This window comes from Leucoraja erinacea, chromosome 11 (assembly GCF_028641065.1).
Source record: "Leucoraja erinacea ecotype New England chromosome 11, Leri_hhj_1, whole genome shotgun sequence".
NCBI lineage: Eukaryota > Metazoa > Chordata > Chondrichthyes > Rajiformes > Rajidae > Leucoraja > Leucoraja erinaceus.
The window spans coordinates 8,800,569-8,825,276 of record NC_073387.1 but is presented as its reverse complement, the minus strand read 5'-3'; the positions used below and the strand labels follow the sequence as shown (position 1 = coordinate 8,825,276).

The 24,708-nt window shown below is 42.8% G+C and overlaps 1 protein-coding gene across 1 annotated transcript in view; it reads right to left on the bottom strand.

Annotated features, from left to right (window-relative positions):
- The window catches only part of LOC129701886 (uncharacterized), a 71,874-nt gene that overhangs the window by 21,043 nt on the left and 26,123 nt on the right, over positions 1-24,708 (bottom strand). Inside the window, exons 5-11 of the mRNA XM_055643374.1 lie at positions 23,658-23,841; positions 16,751-16,841; positions 13,620-13,721; positions 10,757-10,847; positions 9,550-9,735; positions 5,195-5,336; positions 925-1,015 (exon numbers count right to left, since the gene is read on the bottom strand). Coding sequence (XP_055499349.1) covers positions 925-1,015; positions 5,195-5,336; positions 9,550-9,735; positions 10,757-10,847; positions 13,620-13,721; positions 16,751-16,841; positions 23,658-23,841 — 887 coding nt within the window. The remainder of the gene's footprint in view (positions 1-924; positions 1,016-5,194; positions 5,337-9,549; positions 9,736-10,756; positions 10,848-13,619; positions 13,722-16,750; positions 16,842-23,657; positions 23,842-24,708) is intronic.

The window sequence follows — 24,708 nt, the reverse complement described above, 5'->3', positions numbered from 1 at the left end:
TACTCGCTGGCATTTTTCAACATGTTGAAAAATACGCCGCGACCTAGCTGAGGCCTTGAGTACACGGGAACCACTCTCGAGCATGAAGGAGAGTTACAATGACCCCCGATGACCTCGTGTCGACCATGCTGCGAGTACGAGTCGAGGGCAAACTTGCCAGAACTCGTGGATTAGGTCGCCCAAGTGGGACAACCCCTTAAGGACAAAAAGCAGTCATCAATAAATCTAAAACGAAGGGCAGGAAAACTGTCTTTACCCAAGGAGAGGTTAAAATGTGAATCCTGCTGCAACATGTGTACAAACAGAAGAGACCCATTTCAGGGAAATTGGGTACAGCTATGAAGCAGCAAGAAATTGATAGGGTTAGGGTGGAAGGTGACATGTGGCGAGTGTAAACCTGCTCAGCCAAATGGCCTGCTTTCATATTGATAAGATTCTACATAAAGCACAACTGGCAAAGTGTCAAAGTTTGCAACCTTCTGTTTAATCTCTCCATTCCTTGACTTCCAGTACCGGCCAGTGTTTCTGGAAACATTTTGTTTAATATGTTCGTTCACCTTTCTTTTCTTGACCAAATATCCATCATGAACATGCAAGTGTCCCCAGCCCCTAGTCCAGCTGTGTGGCTCACCTCAAGGGAAGTTAATTCTGCTCTCAAGTAAAGTCAGCTGCATCTTTATCCCCTGCATCAAATGAGACTTTTCCACATCAAAGTCAAAGTGATCGACATCTAACTGTAGCCATCGCTGCCCTGTTGATTGAGATCTGCCCAACCTGGATCATTCCATTCCATGTCGTTTAGCAATTCATGAAGTAACCGTATCATCTGAAAGTTGTGGCTTTGTTCAAGCACCGGAATTTAACCTGAGTGTTGGATTGTTGGGGTATCATGTGTGCACTATAATACTGAGCTATCTTCACTACCTGAAACACGGTTAGTGACCGAATTCCCGTTCTCCTCCTCAAACGTACTGTATTGTCTGTCAATACTTGGCTTGGACAAGCATTCAAAATTCTGGAAAAAAGTTCAGAAAGAAATTGCTCTTCCAGTTACATGAGATTAATTTTAATTTGTGCTTCAGACCCACGCCCTGTGCAATAAATATTCCCCCCTAATTTCCAATATTGCTGGCCTTGCAATCCTATTGCCAAGGTAAGCTTCTTTCCATTGCCTACTTAATCCAGGGGCCTTTAAGGTCACTGCTTTTTAATTAATTTCAAGTCAAGATGGAGGATAAATTTAGAGGCATTTCTCTCCACCCATCCCTAGAACTTAGAACAGTAGAGCATAGGAACAGCACCTTCAGCCTACAATGTCCATACCGAATATGATGCCAATTTAAACTGATCTCTTCTGCCTGCACATGCTCCATATCCATCCATTCTTGGCATATCCATGTGCCCACCTAAAAACCTCTTAAATGCCACTATCGTATCTACCTCCATCGCCACCCCTTGCAACATGTTTCAGGCGATCACCACTCCCGGTGAAAAAACTAGCTTGCACATCTTCTTTAAGGTTTGCCTCTCTCACCTTCAAGCTGTGACCTCTATTCTTTGACTTTTCACCCTTGGAAAACATTTCTGACTATCTACCTTTAGAATTTAGAGAAACAGCGCAGAACCAGGCCCTTCGGCATGCTGAGTCCACACCAATCAGCAATCACCCATTCAAACCTCTACATCTTTGAAGTATGGGAGGAAATAGGAACGCCCAGAGAAAATCCATGCATTCAAAGGGAGAACGTACAAACTCCATACAGACAGCACCCATAGTCAGGATTGAACCTGGGTCACAGGCGCTGTAAGGCGGCAATTTTACCATTGTGCCAATGTGCTGCTCCTGTACCCTGTTATATTTTTTATATATTTCTCTCAGGTCACCCTTCAGCCGCAGATGCTGAAGCAGGAACAATCTAAGTTTATCCAATCTCTCTTGATAGCTAACACTATCTTCCCTACAGCCATTTGGCTATTAAACACTACAACCTCAAATAATCTCTGAACTACATAGACTATTAATGCTATTATTGCGCTATTATTAATTTTGTGTGTATGTATGTGTGTGTATATATCGCACACACATATATATTGGAATTGGTGGAGAGGTGATATACTATATATATATATATATGTGCATGTGCATGCTAGTGCTTTCCAGAGCGCTAGCATGGATATTATGGGCTGAAGAAACTAGTTTCCAGAGGACTAGTATGGACATTGTGAGCCAAATGGATTCTTGGGGAGACAGCTCAGTCACTCAAGCCTGATGTGCTGGCAGATCACTCATGGCTGGTGGGCGAGCCAGTTGACTCACGGCTATTCCTTGAAATTCCATTTCAAGCAGGGTGCAAGTCCACCAAATTCAAATACAGTTTCCTACCATTTCAAGCAGGGTGCAAGGCCACCAAATTCAGGTACAGTTTACTACCACTTCAAGCAGGGTGCAAGGCCACCAAATTCAAATGAAGTTTCATACCGCTTCAAGCAGGGTGCAGCACCACCAAACTCAAGTGCGGTTTCATACCATATCATGCAGGGTGCAAGGCCACCATATTCAAATGCAGTTTCATACCATTTCAAGCAGGGTGAAACCACCATAAAATCACCATAAAACCACATGAAACACAAACACCACACTCACAATTCAGTAGACCTCCAGTGTGTTCAGTTGATTCACAGCTCAGACAAAGTCGTGACCTCTCCCTCCCCCATCTTGCAGAGACTGAGCCACACCTACACTTCCGGGTTTTATAATCCATCTCGCCTCCCACTGGAAGGGGCGTGGCCTTCATGGCGTGATTGACAGGAAAGAGATTCTCCATATTTTTTAAAACACTAATAACACTTTTCATTGATGGGACAAATCCTCTGCACCTGATGAGCGGAGGGGCACTGAACAAGATGGCCAAAAATCACAGCCGTAAGCGGTAGCGTTTTATCTAAAATCAATATACATTGCAAACAGGAAGTTGTCCAGTTTTACCACCACCAACAACCATTTGTAGTGTAGCATTTCAAAGCAGTTACCACCATCAACAACAACCATTTGTAGTGCAGCATTTCAAAGCATTTACCACCACTAACAACCATTTACAGTGCAGCATTTCAAAGCAACCACTTTTTCATTTTCAAACCACATTAAGGGCACTCACAGTTGAATAGACATGTGTTCAGTGTTATTCACAGCTCAGAGAGATGTGACCGTCTCGCTGGCTCCATCTTGCAGAGTGAGGCACAACAATTCCGGGCTTTATAGTCACTTCCCCATCCCACCAGCAGGGGCAGCAGAGAGAATGACAATATTTTTTAAACATTAATAACTCTTTTATTTTTCATCGATGGGAAAAATCCTCTTGTTCTGCGCAGCGGAGGGGGACTAAGTAAGATAGCCAAAAATCACACCCGCAAGTGGTAGCGTTTTTAAAAAAATCATGAAACAGAAAAACAGGAAGTGGTCACGATCTTTCTTTTAGTAATAGAGATGTGTGATGTGTGTGTGTGTGCGTTTGTGTGTGTGTGTGATATTTATATATATGTGCATTTGTGAGTATGTGTATATATATGAACATTGAACTTTTTTTTCTCTCTCTCGTTTATTATATTGTTTACTCGTATGTTTACATATTCTGCTGTGCTGCAGCAAGTAAGAATGGCATTGTTCTCTCTCAGACATATGACAATCAAAAACGCTTGACTCTTGACACTCTCTCCAGGTAGCATCCTAGTAAACTTCTTCTGCCCCCACTCCAAAGCATCCCTTCCCTTCCCTGCAATGGGGCCACCAGAACTATACACAATACTCCACTACTCATCTTGTATTCTGTTCACAAAGGAGGAGTTTCTGACATTGTGCCTCAGGCATCATGAGAAGGGGAACAGTACAGCCAGAGCTGACATACACAGTGGATGCTGCAGAATTCATTTATTTCTGATCACTTTTTATGCTATAAATTCCTTCTCGTTCTTCTTTTTGTCTGTCTTCATCCATGATCTATGCAACCATTGAAGAGGTTTCCTGCCCTTTCTTGTTCCATCTCTAGTTCCACGAAGGATATTCAGCAATTAATCGTCCCTGCCATAAAACCTCTCTCTGACACTGCTCTATCATTATACCTTGCCTTGACTGAAAGCATGCATCCTTAATCAATGTTTAATATTTAATATTCAGGAGCTTAAGTACTGAAAATGCACTCCTTTAAATGGAATGGTGCGCTACTCATGGCCCAGCCATTAAATTGAGCATGATGTGATCATATATAGAACAACAAAGAAGGAGTCCATTTGAGCTATTCGGTGCATGCCAATTCCCAGAGAAGTAATCTCGTTTGTACCTTCCCACATCTCTTTATTTCCCTGTAGTCCTGCAGCTTATTTTCTCTTGCACGCACTGGTCAACCCCCTTGATTCTGTGTGATATTAATCCACATAAAGTGGTGACTTGCAGTAGCTTACTAATGTTCCAACATGTCTTCACAATCGCTGGGGAAAATGGAGCATCCAGATGAAACCATCTAGAGGGACCTGTCTTGGGGGAGCCGCCGAGAACTAAGGGGAGCCGGGGTGGGGGCACTGAGTGATAAGGGACAGCCGACGTGGGGAAGGGCACTGAGAACTAAGGGAACCCAGTGTGGGGTTCCGCAGAGAACTAAGGGGGACCCTGGGGTGGGAACCAAGAAGGGACGAGTAATTTTTGTAACGTTGTCGGTGCCTTTGTGGCAACTCTTTGATGTACTTTGTATGCATAAACAAAGAATTTAACTGCACCTAGTTGCAAGTGATAACAAAGGTAGACAAAAATGCTGGAGAAACTCAGCGGGTGAGGCAGCATCTATGGAGCAAAGGAAATAGGCGACGTTTCGGGTCAAGATCCTTCTTCAGAAATCATCATCAAGCCCATGTGGTCACTGAGAGAAGCAAATTCTGCATGGACATGGCCCAAGGTCAGGATTAAACCCAGATCCTTGGAACTGTGAGGCAACAGCACCAACTGCAGGCTACCCAACACGGTATCAGAGTCAGTTGGGTGGACAACATCCCCTGTAAAACTGGCTGGCTAATCAGTGCAAACCCATCCTCAAAATGCATAATTGGCCTTTGAATTTTCAGACTGGTGAACCAAATCAGATCATGTTTGTTCAGGCTGCTTGCTTGCTTACTTGGAGATGTCAGCCCACCTCTGGTTCCCTCTTACCCTTGTGTTATTCTGTTCTCGACTTGTTCTTGAAGGCATCATCTTGAGAATGCTGGACATGGAGTCATCGAAGCCCCAAAGGTAGATATTGCCATCATCAGCAGCAAGAATCAGCATATCCAGCTCTTCCACAAACAACGACCTACAACCCAAATAATCATGCCGAGATGTTAGCATTCAAAATACATCTTCTGGCCATGGGTTAGAATATCTCACTGCCCTCTTTGTTGGGCTGCATTTTGTCTGTGTGCCATTCAATGACCCATGTTGAATGATCTGTGGAATTCTCTGCCACAGAAGGCAGTGGAGGCCAATTCACTGGATGTTTTCAAGAAAGAGTTAGATTTAGATCTTCGGGCTAATGGAATCAAGGGATATTGGGAGAAAGCAGGAACGGGGCACTGATTTCCGATGATCAGTCATGATCATATTGAATGGTGGAGCTGGCACGAAGGGCTGAATGGCCTATTCCTGCACCTATTTTCTATGTTTCTATGTAATCTTGCCCACCAAACAGACCATTTGGAAGCATGAACAGAACATGCCAAATAGATGAAAGGTAACCACTTGACTTTTTAGGAATGTGGGAAGAAACTGTAGATGCTAGTTAAAACTGAAGATTTGAAGAAGGGTCTTGACCCAAAATGTTACCTATTCCTTTCCTCCAGAGATGCTGTCTGAGCCGCTGCTGCTGCACCCGCTGAGTTTCTCCAGCTTTTTTGTGTACCTTAAACACTGTCTGAGCCGCTGAGTTACCCCAGCTTTTTGTGTCTATCTTCACTTGAATAGTTATCGACCTCTCGCTGCACAGATGCTGCCTGACCTGGTGAGTATTTTCAGCCTTCTCCTGCTTTGGTTGCATGTTTCTCGTATCTGCAGGCTTTTATTTTTAGAAATGGAAGCAGCTATATTCACTCCAGTTTTGAGTAATGATCGGGTTCTCTAAATTGCTCTCCTCTGTTCTTTACATTGGAATTGTTGAGCTATCCCACTCCTTAGTTTTGAAATCCCCATTCAAACTTCTCTCACTTTCCCCCCTTCTATGAATGCATCTCAGAGTCAACCTCCATTGCCCAGCTACATGATTTTATGACATAAGTCCTCTGAGGAAATGCCATTAATTGTAAGTGTAACTCCTAACGTTTGCCCATTCTAACTATGCAGAACCACGGGACTTGTGTGCAAATGCACAGACAATTCCCAGGATTTTCTCAAACATGCTCTGCGCAAAGTTCTTCACAAATCCAAAAGTTATAGGAGTAGAATTAGGTCATTTGGCCCACGAATCTACTCCACCAGTCAATCATGGCTGATCTCACCCTCCTAATCCAATTTTCCTGCCTTCTCCCCATAAAGGGCCTGTCCCACTATACGAGGTAATGCAAGAGCTCTCCCGAGTTTAAAAAAAATGAAACTCGTGGTAAGCACGTAGAATATACGTAGCGGCTACGTCGGAGCTCGTGGACGTCTCGTAGCGGCTCGTAATGCTAACGGCAGGTACTCGGGAAACGTGGTGATTCGTGAAGTTTATCAGCACTGTGAAAAATGTTCACGAGAGCCCCGAGTACCTATGAACGGCTATTACCATAATTCTCCGAGTTCGAATCAAGGAAAACTCGGGAGAACTCTTGAATTACCTCGTACAGTGGGACAGCCCCTTAACCCTTGACACCCATTATAGTCAAGAATTTGTCTATCTCTGCCTTCAAATATCCACTGACCTGACCTCCACAGCTCCCTGTGGCAATGAGTTCCACAGATTAATTACCCTTTGAATAAGTTCCTCCTCACCTCCTTCCTAAAAGAGTGCCCTTCAATTCTGAGGTTGTGACCTCTGGTGGAAACATCTATCTATGCCTTTCATTATTCTGTAAGTTTCAATGAGGTCCCCCCTCAACTTTCTAAACTCCAGCAAGTAGAGGCCCAGTACTGTCAATCGCTCATCATATGCTCATTCCTGGAATCATTCATGTAAACTTCTGCAATGTCCCAGCACTTTACACTCGGGGATCTGCCCACTGTCTTTGAGCCAAGTCTGACCTGCCTCAGCATTAGTGAGCCCAGTCAATTGAACCAAGAGTCAAGACTGTTCGATTATCATACAAACCGGGACAAGAACTATCAAATTCTAATCTGCTGTAGCTTTGTAGGCAGGATTACAGGAGAAATGTCTTTTTGTCTCTGAATTAACTTTACTAATTTTTTTAAGCATCTTTCTTACTAATTATTTAAAATGTCATTGAATATCAAAGGTATTTTATTGGTCACATTCACATACACCTAGGTGTAGTGAAGTGAAATGTTTCTTGCCATTTTGCAGCACATAAAGAAGGAATACAGACATAACATTAATAAGAGTTTTAAACATAAAGAACATCCCCCCACAATGGTTCCCATTATGAGGGAAGGCACAAAGTCCAGTCCCCAACCCCAGTTCACCCATAGTCGGGCCTATTGAGGCCTCCACAGTTGCCTCTACGGAGGCCCGATGTTCCAGGCCGAATATCTTAAATATCTGCAGATATACAATATGTCTGAAAATTTTGACAGCCTTATGCCTTCAAAGAAACTTGACTGATTAAGTGTGCAGGAAGGAACTACAGATGTTGGTTTAAACTGCAGATAGACACAGAAAGCTGGAGTAACTCAACGGGACAGACAGCATCTCTGGAGAATAGATATAGGTGACGTTTTGGGTCGAGACTCTTCAGCAAACTGGTTTAAAGTAGTACTGTGACCGGGACATTCCAATAATGACTGAACACTTTAGAGTCAGAGTTATTCAACACAGAATTAGGCTCATCAAGCCAAATTGTCCACGCTGATCAAGTGTTCCATGGCAATCGTTTAATTGCTAAATTATCTTGTAACAGACTGAAGACCTGAGAGTACTGCATCAATATAAATTATTTCTTAGCTCATCATCTTAACTTTTCAGAATGACTCAAAGGTTTCAGTTAGTCATCTATTTTGCATTCATATCTCTGACAAATCTGTTCCTTGAACTTTGGCTTAAGAACAGGCATCCTCAACAATTTCACTTCACAAAGTCTCAGTATAACATTTATTTCTTCCTTCAAAGAACTTACATTTAGCTTCCATAAAGCACAATGAGAGAATCAATTATATAATGTGCTTCAATGCTAGTTGTCTGATATTGGCGAGGATACAAAGGAAATGCCCCAGTACATTTGTAATACTATACAAACCGTTTTATCTGCAAGATCAAAGAGGGATTAGAAACAAGGAACTGTAGATGCTGGTTTACAAAACAAATGAAACACAGTGCTGGTTTAACACAGAGCCTGGGGCAGGCAGCATCTTTGGAGAACATAGATGGTTGATGTTTCAGGTTCGGACCCTTCTTCAGTGATTGTGGGGATGGGGGCGGAAGGGGGAGAGGGAAAGAAAGCTGGATGAGTGGAGGGGACGGAGAAAGCATGGCACGTAATAGGTGGACACAGGTGAGGGCGGGGTTGATTGGCAGATGGTTGGACAATGGCCGGAGATGAAAAGACAGGTGTGAGACAAAAGGACTAAAGAGTTGAAAATTGAGAAGATTTAGGTGGGGAACAAGGGAGGGTGGTCAGGGAATAAAAGTGAGTGTAGGAGAGAAAGGGGAGCAAGAGCGGGGGTTATTAGCGGTTATTTAAATTTGGAGAATTCAATTTGCATACCATTGAGTTGTGATCTACCCAAATGGAATATGAAGTGATGTTCCTTCAGTTTGCATGTGACCTCATTGCGGCAATGGGGAATGCCCAGGACTGAAAGGTTATTATAGGAATGGGTGAGGGGGTTAAAATGGTTCGCAACCGCAAGATTCAGCAGGACTTGGGGGACCAAGCACAAGTGTTCAGCGAAACGGTCACCGAGTCTACTTTTGATTTCACAGATGTACAGGAGACCATATTGGGAACACTGGAAACAATAGATGAGGTAGATCAGAGGAGGACTTATTTTGTGACTCGTCCAGCAGTCGGGAGTAGCATCGGAAACACTAAGCTCATTGGAATTACTTCATATGATCAGGCCAGAGGGGAGCAGTCAGGTCATTCAAATGGGGAGGGGAGAAGAACAAAGGAGGACCTGGCATAGGATATTTTGTAGTCTGAAGAAGGGTCTCGACCCAAACTGTCACCCATTCATTCGCTCCAGAGATGCTGGCTGGCCCGCTGAGTTACTCCAGCAGTTTGTTTCTATCTTTGGTTTAAACCAGCATCTGCAGTTCCTTCCTACATATTTTGTAACTTTGTCAATGCCCTTTATGTGGTGACTATTTGCATACCTTAGGTAGGCAAGCAAGGAATTTCACTGTGACGGAACAGTCCAGGGAGAGCACAGAGCTCCTTTACCTGGTAAAGCTGCATGGTACGTTGGGTTTACGTGGTCTCTTGGCTCCAGGTGATTCCTTCACCCTGCTCGAAGGCCCACCAGCAGGACTACGAACGGACAGGGCTTTGCGGCGACTGGCCACTTTGGCGCTGCTGTATCTCCCCTTTCCAATGGACTGCGTTTCAAACTTATTGAACAATTCACGACTGAAGAGTGGGAAGCCAAATGTAAACACATAGCAGCCATTTAGTAACAATTCAAACATTAAATTAGCAATCATTTGAATTTACAATAAAATAAATTAGATCAGCAATAATTTGTATGGATACCTCCCTGAATAGAGCATTAATGAATGGCTAAACGTTAAGAGTCTCAGAGAACATGGGCTACAGTTGAGAAATTGCTCTACACGAGTGTAATTTCAAACATAGGGTTCAGAGTGATGGTGTGCTGGGTTAGATTGGTCAGTGAAAACTGAAACACTCAATTAACTACAGTGCAGTGACCATGGCTGGAAGTGGAGCAGTCTAGGGCTGGGTTGCAGGCACTGGAAAATATCCAATTCATCCTTCACCATTCTATGCATCACATTGTGCAGTAATGATGGATTTGGTTACTATTCTAGCCAATAAATCTCCAGGTCAATTCATTTACAACAAATGGAGAAACAAAAAGAGGAACAGGGCAGCACTGTAATGTAGTGGTGGAGTTACTGCTTTACAGTGCCAGAGACCCGGGTTCAATCCTGACGAAGGAGTGCTTGGCTGTACGGAGTTTGTATTTTCTCCCTATGACTTGCATGGGTTTTTGCTGGGGTCTTCAGTTTCCTCCCACACTCCAAGGTATGTGCAGGTTTGTTGTTTAATTGGCTTCGTATTAATGTAAAAAATTGTCCGTAGTGCGTGTAGGGTAGTGTTAATGTGCGGGGATCACTGGTCGGTGTGGACTGGGTGGGTCAAAGGACCTGTTTCCGCGCTGTATCTCTAAACTAAAATAAAAATACCACAGTGGAAAATTCACCTGTTCCTCTTATACATGTGACACCAATTTACAATCACTTTTTGGAAAGAAATCCAATCAATTGGAACAATGACACATTGTGACTTCTGATTGTCTCATTCACAAAGTGAACAATTGAATGAAGCCCAATTGGACAAAGTGCTTGAAGGGGTCTATCTCCATCAGAAGAGGTAATCAGCACAAGACATTGTTTCAGAGTGAATCTACCTGTAGAGAAAGTAAGATGACTGTTGTCTTTCCCATTTTATAAGCGACCCATCACTGTGTCCACTGAATAGGAGTATTGGTTCCTTCTGGGCTGGAGAGACAAACAGATGCAATATTTAACCACAGTTGTGTCAATTCAAATTCACATAACAATGGGTAAACATCACTTACAAAATGATAATATCCTGTATGTCTTAACATAGTGAAACACGAAACTCAAATTAAGCATAGCAAGCTCCCACAAACAACAGTAAATCATGTTTGCACTTCAGATGAAGCAAATGCGACCTGATACTTTAGCTCTGTTTCTCTCCCCACAGATGTGGCCCGTCCTGCTGAGTATTTTCAGCATTTTCTGTTTTTATAGTATATTGGTTTATGATAATTTATCAATTTTCACGGTGGTTGTTGACAGGGCAGTGGAAGAACATTGTACTGTCGTTGATGTAAAGACAAATTGGGGACATAATTCAACAATTAATCCAAAATGAAGAACCTGCAGCAATCCAGCATGATCTCAATAATGCAGTAAGTAGTGCAGTCATTTCCGCTCTGTAATTGCCGCAGCAATCTGCAAAAAACGTTGCCAAATGTCTCACAAGATAATGTAATCCACTGTTTCTGAAACATTCTCAGTGTCTGTAAAATGCTTTGAATCTGTGGTCATGGAAGACAATACAAGATAAGTTTACTTTCCCATTAATTGCCCAATTTGTATTGTAATGCAGTTTGCAGCAGAACTTCTTTAACTATTAATTCTCTCATTTTCAAAGTCTTTTGCAACTGGATCCTTCATTTCCTCATCGGCAGACCTCAGGTCAGTGTGGATTGGAATCAACATCTCCACCTCAGGAATGCAACTCAGGAACGTGTGGTAAGCCCCCTGCTCTACCCCCTTTATACCCATTTCCATCTACGCTCCATTGCCATCTACAGATTTGCCAACGACACTGCTGTTGTTGTCTGAATCATGAGTGGTAATGCGTCAGCGTCCAGGAGAGAGATAGAACACCTGATTAAATGGTGCCACAAAAACTGCCTCTCGCTCAGCTCAACAAAACCAAGGAACAATTGTTCAGTTCAAAAAGTGGAAGTGAGGAGACCACATGCCAGTTTTCATTGGTGGGTTGGACGTGGAGAGAGTTAGCAGCTTGAAATCCCTCCACAATTAACATCTCAGGAGGACCTGACCCGAGTCCACCACACAGATGTAATCATGAAGAAGGCATAACATTGCCTCTACTTTTTGGGAAGTTTAATGTATTACCTTGCTCAAGGTAAATTGGACAGGGAGGCTGACATGAGAGGTCTCAGGTTAGAGTTCGCGAGTAGATGCACTTATTGGTCTTTCTTTTCCTTGGCAGAAGGAAGCTGCAGGTTATTGCTCACATAATCCAGGCTGAAATCTACAGTGTCACTGACAGAGCGATGGATTGTTACAATGTAAACTAAGGTCTATAAGCATTCATCTAATCGCCACCTGAACTGAGTAGCTCAAAAGGCTGCTATGAGATAAACAACTCATATTTCGCTTGGGCATCTTACAACCCAGTGGTATGAATATTGACTTCTCTAACTTCAAGTAACCCTGGCTTTCCCTCTCTCTCCATCCCTCCCCCACCCTCGTTTTCTGACTAGTTTCACTGTCCTCCTAATTAATTTTACTGTTTGTATGCCTCGTTGTCACTTTCTCCTCACCCAACCATAAACCATTCAACATTTCCTTCATCTGCTTTGATCTGTTGTTTTCACACCACACCCTTTCATATCTCTCGTCTCCCTCTCCCCTATCTTTCAGTCTGAAGAAGGGTCTTGACCCGAAACATCACCCATTCCTTCTATCAAAGGATGCTGCCTGTCCCGCTGAGTTACTTATTCTTATTATTCTTTTTTAAACTTTATTTATCCGTTAGGAACTTTGGTTTCTGCAGCCATACAACAAGAAGAAACGATTTTACAAGACACAAAACCAACTCAATTCACACAGACATCCATCACAGTGAATCTCCTCCTCACTGTGATGGAAGGCAAAGTCTTGTCTCTCCCCTGCTCTCCATCCTCTCCCGATGTCAAAGCCCCCGGCAGGCGATGGCAAGTCCCGCGGCCGTTAAGGACTCCAGCCTTTTGTGTCTATCATGAGTTAAACATTGGTGGGTTTGGACTCGTATCTCGGCCAATCCAAGTAGTAGAGGCATGTTTCCTTGCTTGAATGACTTTCATAAACCAGATGAATTTTCACAATAATGCCATGTTCATTATTTGGATTATCATTAGTTAGTATAAACTCAATTTTCTCAGCTGCAGGTGAGAACATAGTCGGCACAGAGGTAGAGCTGCTGCCTTAAAGCACCAGAGACCCGTTTGGTCCTGACTACGAGTGCTGTCTGTGTGGACTTTGTACGTTCTCCCTGCGACCATATGGGTTTACTCCGGGTTCTCCAGTTTCCTCCCACGTTCCAAAGATGTGCAAGTTTGTAGATTAATTGGCATCCGTAAAAATTGTTCCAAATTTGCAGGATAGAACTAGAGTGAATGGGTGATAGCTGGTTGGTGCGGTGGGCTGAATGGCCTGTTTCAAAACTACATTTCTAAACTAAACCAAAAAAGTGAACATAGAATATAGCACAAGAACAGGCTCTTTGGCCCACGATGGCTGTGCTGAACATGATGCCAAATTAAACTGCACTCCTCTGCCTACAAGTGCTCCATCTCCTTCCATCTCTGCATATTCATGTGCCTATCAAAAAGCATATGATACATGAGCTCCGCCCTCCAGAGGCATAGCCTGGGTACAACTCTAGCTGTTGCTGAGCAGATAACTGACAAGAAGCAGTGGTGCATCCACTACTCCAGTTATACTCACTGTAACTCAGGCACTCCACTGGTTGTTTGCTTCGCAGCATTGTGACCGAGCCCATCTTATTGTACTTCCACACCGTCAGGTCTCTGCGTTGCCTGCTGAAACCTGCCGCAGGAAAAACCAAAAAGGATTAATGAGCCACTTGGAGACATAAATAACTGCAAATGCTGGAGTAAAAAAACAAGGTCCGAAGAAAGGTTTTGGCCCAAGATCAAAGCTGCCTGACCCGCTGAGCTCCTCTAGCACTTTATTTTTTGCTTAATGAGCCACATCTCAGCTAACATATCCTATCAGCCTTGTCATTATCAGGGGTTGACACTGCCCAGGTACATTGGTAGTGGGATCGATGGGATATAGGTTGCCTGCCAGTAACTCAGCTGAATAAAATATTTTCATTGGGGTTTCTCTGTTAGTGGCTGTTGGCTGTTGAACCATCAGGGAATCCACAACTAGTTCTCCTGTATTTCACTTACACGGGCCTTCCGTTATGGCTCTCATCTCCCACAGATACTGGGATGGAGCAGGGTGGATTTTTCTGTTTCCAGTTACGATGTGGAGAGCAACTGTAGCACCACATTGTGACCCTAGCACAGACCAGAGAGTGGAGCTTGCTGCCTTTGTAAACTCCATGGGTCAGACATGCTTGGACAGTGCATAAACCAAGTAAAATAGCAGGGAGGAGGTGGAGTTTTAATCCATCTATTTATTTATTAATTTATTAATTACATATGGAGAAAACTTGTTTTCTTCGCAGAAAATTGATTAAGGAAATGGCTTGGATTACTGATAAAACTTTCATCTCTATGCTCACAGTATCTGGGTTCACTGCTGGAATATAATCCAAGTTAACACTCCCAGTCTAGTAAGCAGGCTATCCAGTTGCGGGAGTAATTCAACGGAATAGTCACCATCTCTGGAGAGAAGGAATGGGTGACCTGTCCCACTGAGTTACTCCAGCATTTTATGTCTATCTTTGGTTTAAACCAGCATCTGCAGTTCCTTCCTATACAGTTGCAGGCTTTGCCTTTTGTTAAACCAAGTTCACCACCCATCTCTTGGTTAGTTTTATATGGTACAATTGAATTATTCTGAAGAAAACAGATGATGCGCTGTAGCTGTAAGGCTGGAAGTATCATCAAGGAAACCATCTCCAGATTCAGATAATCTCCAGATACAGGAACAGTTTCTTTCCTGCTGTGATCAGGCCATTGAACCATCCCACCAGCAACTAGAGAGTAGTGCTGAACTACTATTGACCTCATTGGAAACCCTTGGGCTATCTTTAATTAAACTTTACTGTCATTTATCTTGCACTAAACGTTATTCCCTTATTATGTATGTGTACACTGCAAATGGCTCAATTGTAATCATGTATTGTCTTTTCGTTGACTGGTTAGCGTGCAACAAAATCTTTTCACTGTACCTTGGTACACGTGATAATAAACTAAACTAAGCCTGCCAGCCAGGCCATTCCCCTTTCTCATTTCTATCTTCTGGGGAAGATACAGGAGGTAGAAAGCTCAGACCAAAGATTATAGAGGAGCTCAGACATCCAATCTCCCCTTTCATACCCTATTTCCAGAGGTGCTGCCACCTACTGCCTGAACTTTGTCAACTGTTTAAGAAAGAACTGCAGATGCTGGAAAAATTGAAGGTAGACAAAAATGCTGGAGAAACTCAGCGGGTGAGGCAGCATCTATGGAGCGAAGGAATAGGTGACGTATCGGGTTGAGACTCATCTTCAGGCTGGGTCAACTATGTCAACTGGTTATTCTGCTATTGTACTTTAGCATACCAGGACTTTGCGCCTAAATCTTGCACCATTCTGCTGTGTTGACTTCATCAGGGGTATTTATTGTTGTAATTATCATTACTGTATGTGTATTGTTTCAACTATGAGCTTCATCTTTAGTTTAGTATCGTTTAGATATACAGAGACCTTCGGCCCAACGAATTCGAATTGACCAGCGATCTTTGCACCCTAACACTATCCTACCCACACTAAGGACAGTTTTTTACAATTTTACCAAGCCACTTAATCTACAAATTTGTGCGTCTTTGGAATGTGGGGGGGGGGGGGGAAACCTAAGATCTCAGAGAAAACCCACGCAGTCACAGGGAGAACGTACAAACTCCATACAGACAGCACCGATGTTCGGATTCAAATCTAGGTCTCTGGCAATGTAAGGCAGCAACTCTACTGCTGCATCACCGTGCCGCACTGAACAAAGGAATTTCATTGCATCCCGTCTGCATCTGATAATTAACTAATCTTATCTAATGTAATCGCCATTCATTTTATTGCCTTTTGGTTCACATAAATTGGCTGCTAAAATTTCAATTGGAAATTGGATTATTACTCAATGGATAAGATTATGTATTCCAAATAAACTTTAAAGGCATCTTTCATATTCTTTCAGTTATGAATTTTAGTACTGTAGGTATAATGTGATGTTAGACTTATTGCAAAAGGAGGTTTTGCTACATGGATGGACAGTATTTATAGGAAGGAACTGCAGATGCTGGTTTACACCGAAGATAGACATGCTGGAGTAACTCAGTGACACAGACTGCATCTCTGGTGAAAATGAATGGGTGACAATTCAAGTTGAGATTCTTCCTCAGATTTAAGAAAAATCTCAACCCGAACGTCACCCATTCCATCTCTCCAGAGATGCTGCCTGTCCTGCTGAGTTACCCAGGATTTTGTGTCTGTGGACGGTATGTATGCAGTTTGGGTGTGTTGCTTAGATTCCAGGCACCATTTTTAAGAAACGAGAATTTGCTACCATTTTGTACAGTTTGAAGACAATAATAGTTCTCATGATGTATGGTGTATGAAAGTTATATAATATATGCCCACATGGAACTGGTTATGTTGTGGTAAGGTGATGTATTGACTTATTGTGGATTTGTTATTAGTGCAAGCAAGTGTATGCATTTCACAGGCAGTGGTTGTCTTATGAATTCAGGATATCCATGTGGGTGTCACTTAGGGCATTCTCAAGCTAGGGAATATATTGAATAAATGTGTTTTGATAGAAGATGTACAGTATTTTCCTATGTTCAGAAATGGTGAAAGTGCTGATTGATTTGACAATATAAGTGAAGACATTGTTAATGTATCTTCTTGCCTATGACGTGGTTGGATTCTGGTGCGCAGACCAGTTGATGCAGTGGTTGTCCATTCTCATGACTTTGGAAAGTTTCGATGGACTCTGAAACCTTTAAAGGGAAGTGAGACAATAATCAGTCCAATGGCTTAATTCAAAGTAATCTATCTGGGTTAATGGTTACTAAACTCAAGAGGTTAAAGGCATCTTTGATGAATGTAGTTAATGAAGTGAACGTGCAAAATATCAACAAAGTTTGCAGCATGGTTGGCTATGGAAAGTAATCAGGGGATCGTTATGATCTGCAATGGAATAAGTAGAGTGTAAAACATTGCAAATTACAAGAATAACCAATGTGAGAACAGGCCTGTAATAGTTAGATTGGATAGCACAAATGGAATTTCCAAAACTTTCTCCCATTAACTGTCGACTGAAAAAAAGCATGGAACATTATGAGAGGCACAGATAGAATAGATGATCAAAATATTTTTTCTCCATGATAGTAATGTCAAAAACATAGGGGTAAAGTTTTATAGTGGGAGGAAAGTGAATTAAAGGGTATCTGAGAGGTAGATTTTTTTAGACCGACAGTGGTTAGACTGACAACCAATCGGGTTCCCAAACACTTTAATTCCCCTTCCCACTCCCACACTGATCTTTCTGTCCTAGGCCCCCTCCATTGTCAGAGGCTAAATGCAAATTGGAGGAACAACATCTGATATTTCACTTGGGCAGCTTACAACCCAGTGGTATGAATATTGATTTATCTAACTTCAAGTAACCCTTGCATTCCCTCTCTCTCCGTCCTTCCCCCACCCAAGTTATACCAGCTTCTTGTTCTCACCTAACAAACAGCTAAAAATGGCTTGTTTCCTTTATTATCGTTACTTTTTTGTATATCTTTCAATAATTTGTTCTACATCTCTCTATATCCCTGCCTATATCTCTCTTTTCCTTCCAGTCTGAAGAAAGACCAGAAAAGACCAGAAACATCACCCATTCCTTCTTTCCAGAGATGCTGCCTGTCCCGTTGAGTTACTCCAGCATTTTGTGTTTATCATCTCTTTAACCTAAGGACTTGTTATCGATTCTCCTATATATCTTGTTGCGACCCTTGCACTCTTTATTTTACCTATACTTTCTGTGTAACTGTAAATTACAATGAAATCACAAATAACTTGTGCTGTAACTCCAGGATAAGCGATCAACTAAGAAAACCAAGCCCAAAACCAAAGTATTATCGAACTAAATACACAAACTTAAAATAAATAACTCCATATGCAAAAAAAAAAACCCAGTCTACCTACATATTAATTACCTATTAAAAAAAACTAATCCTGTAGATGCAATTTTATAATTGGGGTTATCAAGTAGGCACCTCGCTTCATTGGTGATTCATTGAGTTAGGCCCACAACATCTCAGGAAGGCTCAACAGTTGGTTTTGGCATCCCAGACCATAACATTATATCAGGCCTCAAACTACTAGTAATTATTTCCTGCGGAACGACAAGCTTTCCTCCTAAATCTACCCGCATCTCCCAATCATTGGCTCCCTGTAACTGGCCTAACTCATACCTATCTGTAAACTTCCCTCCTCTACCTTTCTCTCCCTCACAGACAAAATTAATCACTACACTCCCAGTCCTGATGCCTACTGAATTCACCTGTACTCTCCTCCTCTCAATTGCAGCAGATATTCACTTCAATACCTGGTGATGCCACCAAGTATACCGATCCTGAGAAAGACTATTCCTACACCCTGACAAAATATGCCTCAACGTTGCCACCTCTCAACACAAGGGACACGCCAGGTCCCTACCCACCCATTGTTTGAGGTTCTGCGGTGATGACATCACATCATAAATAGCCCTTATAAGGAAACTTACATGACCCGCCTCCATGGACCACAGGTCCCTCCAGCTAAGCCTCCTGTTTTCTACACTTTCCCAGATCATCCACTGTCCCTGCTTAACCTGAGCTACTGCCCTAACACATCTCACTGCTTCCTCCTGACAATGTACCTGCTCTACAACCAATTCTTTCTTCTCTGTTGGACCTGCCTTACTCCACACTGGTTTCCCTGTGCTGAGCCCTAAGCCTCCACTTCCTTGCTGCACCCTACCAACAATGTTTGTATGCCTCAGAGCTGCTTGTGCTTCTTCTACTGCCTGCTTTGAGTTCCACTTCCTCCCTCTAGTTATACTTGGCACCATATTACTAACTAAGGTATCCTTACTCCCTGATAATTGCAACTCTCACCTCACCTTTGGCTAGACAATGGTAAATGGAGAATACCTTTCCCACATAAAGCCACATTACTGAGACACCGTGGAATTCCTAACTATTTCCTAATATATGAACTAACCAATCTCTCTAACTTTTCCATAGAAATTGGCACCTCATATACTGTCAATGGCCACATCAACCTAGGGAATAGCCCAAACTGCAAACACCACAACTTCAACTAGACTGGACACCCTGACTTCTCTCTATCCTTTCTAACCCATCAGTAACATATTTCCTACATTGCTGAACCTGTTTAGTGTCATCCAACTTCCTGTTATACCACCTACACAAACTTTTAACTGGTTTCTTCATTATAGACAGGATTTTCTCATCTACACAGAACCTTTTCTCTACTTCCTTTCCTCTTGGCAAAGAAATACTCTGTGATTTACTAGGCTTAATCTTCAATCTAGCCCATTTAAGATTATCATTTAACTTCTCTAAAAACCTTCTTTACAAGCTATTGTTGTGGTCACCAAGGTCATATCACCTACATAGGCCCTGATTGGAGGGAGCGCAGCCTGTCCTGCCGTCTCTCCCTGCCAAGGACCCACCATGATGCTCTAATCACACGCTCCATCACCATTGTAAACGCTAACGGGGAAATAGTACACCTGCCATAATGCCCATCTCTAGGCTCTGCAATGCTGTCGTGAAGTCTCCTGTACTAAAACACATTCGGACATCTTGGAAATATGCTTTCACTAAATTTACTATTGATCCGGGGACTCTAAAGAAATCAAAAGCACTCTAAATAAGACTATGTGGCACAGATCACAACGCATTTGCCAGGTCCAAGAACACTACATGCAAATCTCTTCTTTCGAGCTTGGCTGTTTGAATCTGGTGTCATATTACACTAATGTGTTCTAAGCAGCCTGCAAAACCTGGGATTCTTGCTTTCTGCTCTGTGGTATCTATTAACCTATCCCTTTCTAAATAACTTGCCAGCCTCGAGTGCCACTATGCTAAAGAAAATCTTGCCTTGTACATTTAGAAGACATATAGGCCCAAACTGACTTAACTCTGAAGACTCTTGTTCCTTGGGAATGAAAATTCCCCCTGCTCTACATCAAATCCTTGGTATGACCTGCTTCTCCCAAACTATATGCACGAGCTTCTACAAGAATCTAAGCACATCAGGTGGACTTTTATATACCTGATAAGGGACTCCACTCGGCCCTGGGGCCTAAGAAGCATTTGCATGCCTTATTATGGCTTCCACTTTGGTGGTGGAAAAACATCTAACTTATACTCTATCTCACCTAAGGGCGGTATATCTGGAGGGTAACCCATTCCCCTTCTGAGTATGTCCTTTTAAAATATTCCTCTAACTCTTCCTTTGAAGCTTTGAGCTTTCCACTTTTTTCCTGACTTTTAGCATAAATTCTTTTAACAAATTTAAATGGATCCTTATAAAATGCTGACCTGACTCGCTCCTTCTTCTTTCTCTTCCTCCTGAGGTGTTCTGCCCTCCTTAATATTGCTTACCGGTTTCTTAACTCTTCTTGCAAAACATTAATTCCCTCTCTCATCAACTGTAGCCTTTCTCCACTGCTTTCCCAACTGCCTCATCTCCTTCACTAAACTCTTGATTTCTCTCTCTCTTGTTTAGATCTAACCACCTGTAGAGCCTGCACCTTATTTTTTCTCAATAACACCAAACCTGTTGGCACTATATTGATTAATGACCTCTCCCATCTTATCTAACTTGTTTTCTACTGTCCCTTTCAGACTCTCTAACGCATTTACCAAATCTATAGTTTCCCATTCTTTCCTTTCACTTGCCCTGGGCCATTTCAGCACACCGTTCTTCTCCCTGACTGGCAGATTAACCTCACCACCACCTACATCCCCCTCTACAGCGCTTGTTCCCTCCTCATCAGTAACAGGGGTAATGATATCCTGCAAACTGTGGCTTTCTACCCATCGCTGGACTTCATTCGACTGACTTGACTGACTTCTCAAGAAGTATTGCACTATATTATGCACCATTTGACTGTATTCATGTATGGACGGTCTATCTGGATAGCACACGAGCCAGGTTATTCACTCTATCTTGGTGATCATAATAATGATAATAATGGCAATTCCAATACCAACTCCAATATAACAGCACATTGCTTGTTGTGGAATTGCAGGGATTTGGAAGCAGGAGGCAATGGATGAGCCAGACATCCACTTATTATCTGGTCTATCAGTGACAATCTCATTAATTTACAATACCAATAAACACTGCAACAAGATGCCCCTCAGCAGCCAGATTGGATTTATTTATTTACTTTTGGGAAGTGAGTGTCACTGACAAACTCCATCATCGTTTTGCCATTTCACATTCGTCCTGGAGAGGGTGGTGCTGAACCATCTCCCTGAACTGCTGCTCTCCCTTCGATAAATATATGCCCACAATGCTGTTGGGGAGATGAGTTCTGGGATTTAAACCCAACAATGACCCAAGAGTGATATATTTCCACACCAGGATGGTGTTTGACTTGAAGGCCAACCTGCATGTGACATTATTCACATTTTCTCACTACCCTGGAGTTGCAATATGATTCAACGACCTCTCCCCCTCCATATCCCTTCCTTCCAGTAGGACCACTCTCTCCATGGCTCCCTGGTCCAGTCATCTCTTCCCACCCATTCCACCTCATCTCTAAGTGCTTTCCCCTGTGGCCATAGGAGCTGCAACACTTGTCCCTACACCTCCTCCCTCACCACCATCCAGGAACCAGCCCTTGCAGGTGAGGCAAAGATTTACCTGCACTTCTTCCAACCTTGTCTATTGCAAAAACAAGGGGGCAGATTATTATCTCAATGGGGTTAGGTTAGGTAAAAGGGAGGAGGTACAGCGAGAACTGGGTGTCCTTGTACACTGGTCACTGAAAGTTGACGTGCAGGTACAGCAGGCAGTGAAGAAAACTAATGGAATGTTGGCCTTCATAACAAGAGGCTTTCAGTATAGTAGAGAGGTTCTTCTGCAGTTGTATAGGGCTCTGGTAAGACCACATCTGGAGTATTGCATATAGTTTTGGTCTCTTAATTTGAGGAAGGACATCCTTGTGATTGAGGCAGTACAGTGTAGGTTTACGAGATTGATCCCTGGGATGGTGGGACTGTCATATGAGGAAAGATTGAAAATACTAGGCTTGTATTCACTGGAGTTTAGAAGGATGAGGGGGAATCTTATAGAAACATATAACATTATAAAAAGACTGGACAAGCTAGATGCAGGAAAAATTGTCCTAATGTGGGGCGAGTCCAGAACCAGGGGTCACAGTCTTAGGATAAAGGGGAGGCCATTTCAGACTGAGGTGAGAAAAAACGTTTTCACCCAGAGAGTTGTGAATTTGTGGAATTCCCTGCCACAGAGGGCAGTGGAGGCCAAATCACTGGATGAATTTAAGAGAGAGTTAGATAGAGCTCTAGGGGCTAGTGGAATCAAGGGATATGGGGAGAAGGCAGGCACGGGTTATTGATTGGGGACGATCAGCCATGATCACAATGAATGGCAGTGCTGGCTCGAAGGGCCGGATGGCCTCCTCCTGCACCTGTTTTCTATGTTTTCTATTCAATGCTCTCAATGTGGCCTCCTCTACATCAGAAAGACCAGAACTAGAATGGACAACCATTTTTCTGAGTGCTTGCGTTCTGGAACAATGACCAGTTTGAGCTCCAGATTGCTGACCATTTCAAATACCATCCCCATTCCCACACTGGCCTGTCTGTCCTTGGCTTCCTCCACTGCCAAGGTGAGGTCGGTGCAACGTAGAGGAACAGCAAGTCATACGCCAACTGGATAGTCAACAGCCTCATTGCATGAACACTAAATTCTCTAACTTCAGGTAACCTGCACACCCTCGGTTCATTTCTCACTCCATCTGAGCTTCCCAGGTTCTCTTGCTTTCTGTTGCCCCAGCCCCCTGATACCCAGTTACATTCCCCTTCCCCACCTGGTTCCCACAGTCCAGAACCCGCACACTTTTTGGATTATCTTAGATCGGACTTTGCTGGCTTTACCTTGTATGAAACATCATTCCCTTATCACATATCTATACACTGTAAATGACTCGATAATAATCAAGTTTTGTCTTTCTGCTGACCACAACAAAAGCTTTTCACTGGACCTCGGTACATGTGACAATAAACCAAACCAAACTTCACGTATCGTCTACACTCTGGTGTCAATAAGTTCCTATGATCGTCCTTCACTTACAGTATATTATCAAAATGTCTAATTTCATAGATTTCTGTATTAATTTCATTCTCCCAGTAGTCTGCGTATTATACCAGTGTGTTATTGTGCTCTTTGGGGTCAATAAACTTTGCCAACAATGCACACAACTCAAAACTTCAATTAAACAAAAATGTTGCAATCCTCCCCACTTTCACTAGCTTTCGTCATTTAATTTCACGCATGGACTTTGAAATCATGTCCTGTGTAATTATTAATATTTCACGAAAATACCATAGTCCTACTCGTGGGTTTGAGGAAGCTACTTTGGAGGAAGGAAGTTTACTTCACTCTTGCAGTGACCTCCTATTCTTCGCTTTTAAATCTTTGTTAAATGTACAATTACACTGCCCGCTGTCACTTCAATGGCTGGATTTATTCCCAGTAAAGAAAAGAGCAACACTCACGATCTCTCCGGAGCTTGGGTCAAAGATGGAAGGGGACGGGACGCCACTGCAGATCCAGACTGAATTCACGCAAGGCACAAAGCAAAGGCTACTTATAAAGCCGGTAAAGTAAGGGAGCTTGAGGATCAGCTGGCCATCCTGTGACCAGACTTTCACACTTTTATCGAAGGAGCCCGTCACCAGCCTGAATGAGTCGTGAGAGAAAGCTCATTACTTTTGGGGAAGAGAGAGAAGAGAGAGACAAGAGTGTTTTATTGTCATATGTCCCAGATAGAACAATGACATTGTTACTTGCAGCAGCACAACAGAATATGTAAACATAGTACACTCTAAACAATAAACGAGAGAGATAAAAAAAGTTCAGTGTGCGTATATATACAAATACTCACAAATGCAGATCATATAGATCATATATATATAAACAGACATACAAAAAACAAACACTAATAGTGCAATGATAACAATAATAATCTATGTAGTTCAGAATTTATTTGAGGTTGTAGTGTTTAATAGCTGAATGGCTACAGAGAAGAAGCTGTTCCTGAACCTGGACATTACAGTTTTAAGGCTCCTGTACCTTCTTCCCGATGGCAGAGGTGAAATGAGTGTGTGGCTACGATGGTGTGGGTCTCTGATGATGCTGGCTGCCTTTTTGAGGGAACGACTCCGATAAATCCCTCCGATAGTGGGGAGGTCAGAGCTGGTGATGGACTGGGCAATGTTCACAACCTTTTTCAGTCATTGCAGTCAACGGAGAAACACAAGGGCCTGTCCCACTTGGGCGTTATTTGCTCGTCATTTATGCAACATCATTTATGCGCCACGACACACGCATAATGTGCATGTGCCGTTGACACAGCTATTCCTTGAAATTCCACTTCAAGCAGGGTGCAAGGTCGCCAAATTCAAGTGCAGTTTCCAACCACTTCAAGCAGAGTGCAAAGCCGCCAAATTCAAGTGCAGTTTCATTCCATTTCAAGCAGGGTGCAAGGCGACCAATTTCAAATGCAGCATCATACCATTTCATACAGGATTAAACCACCATAAAACC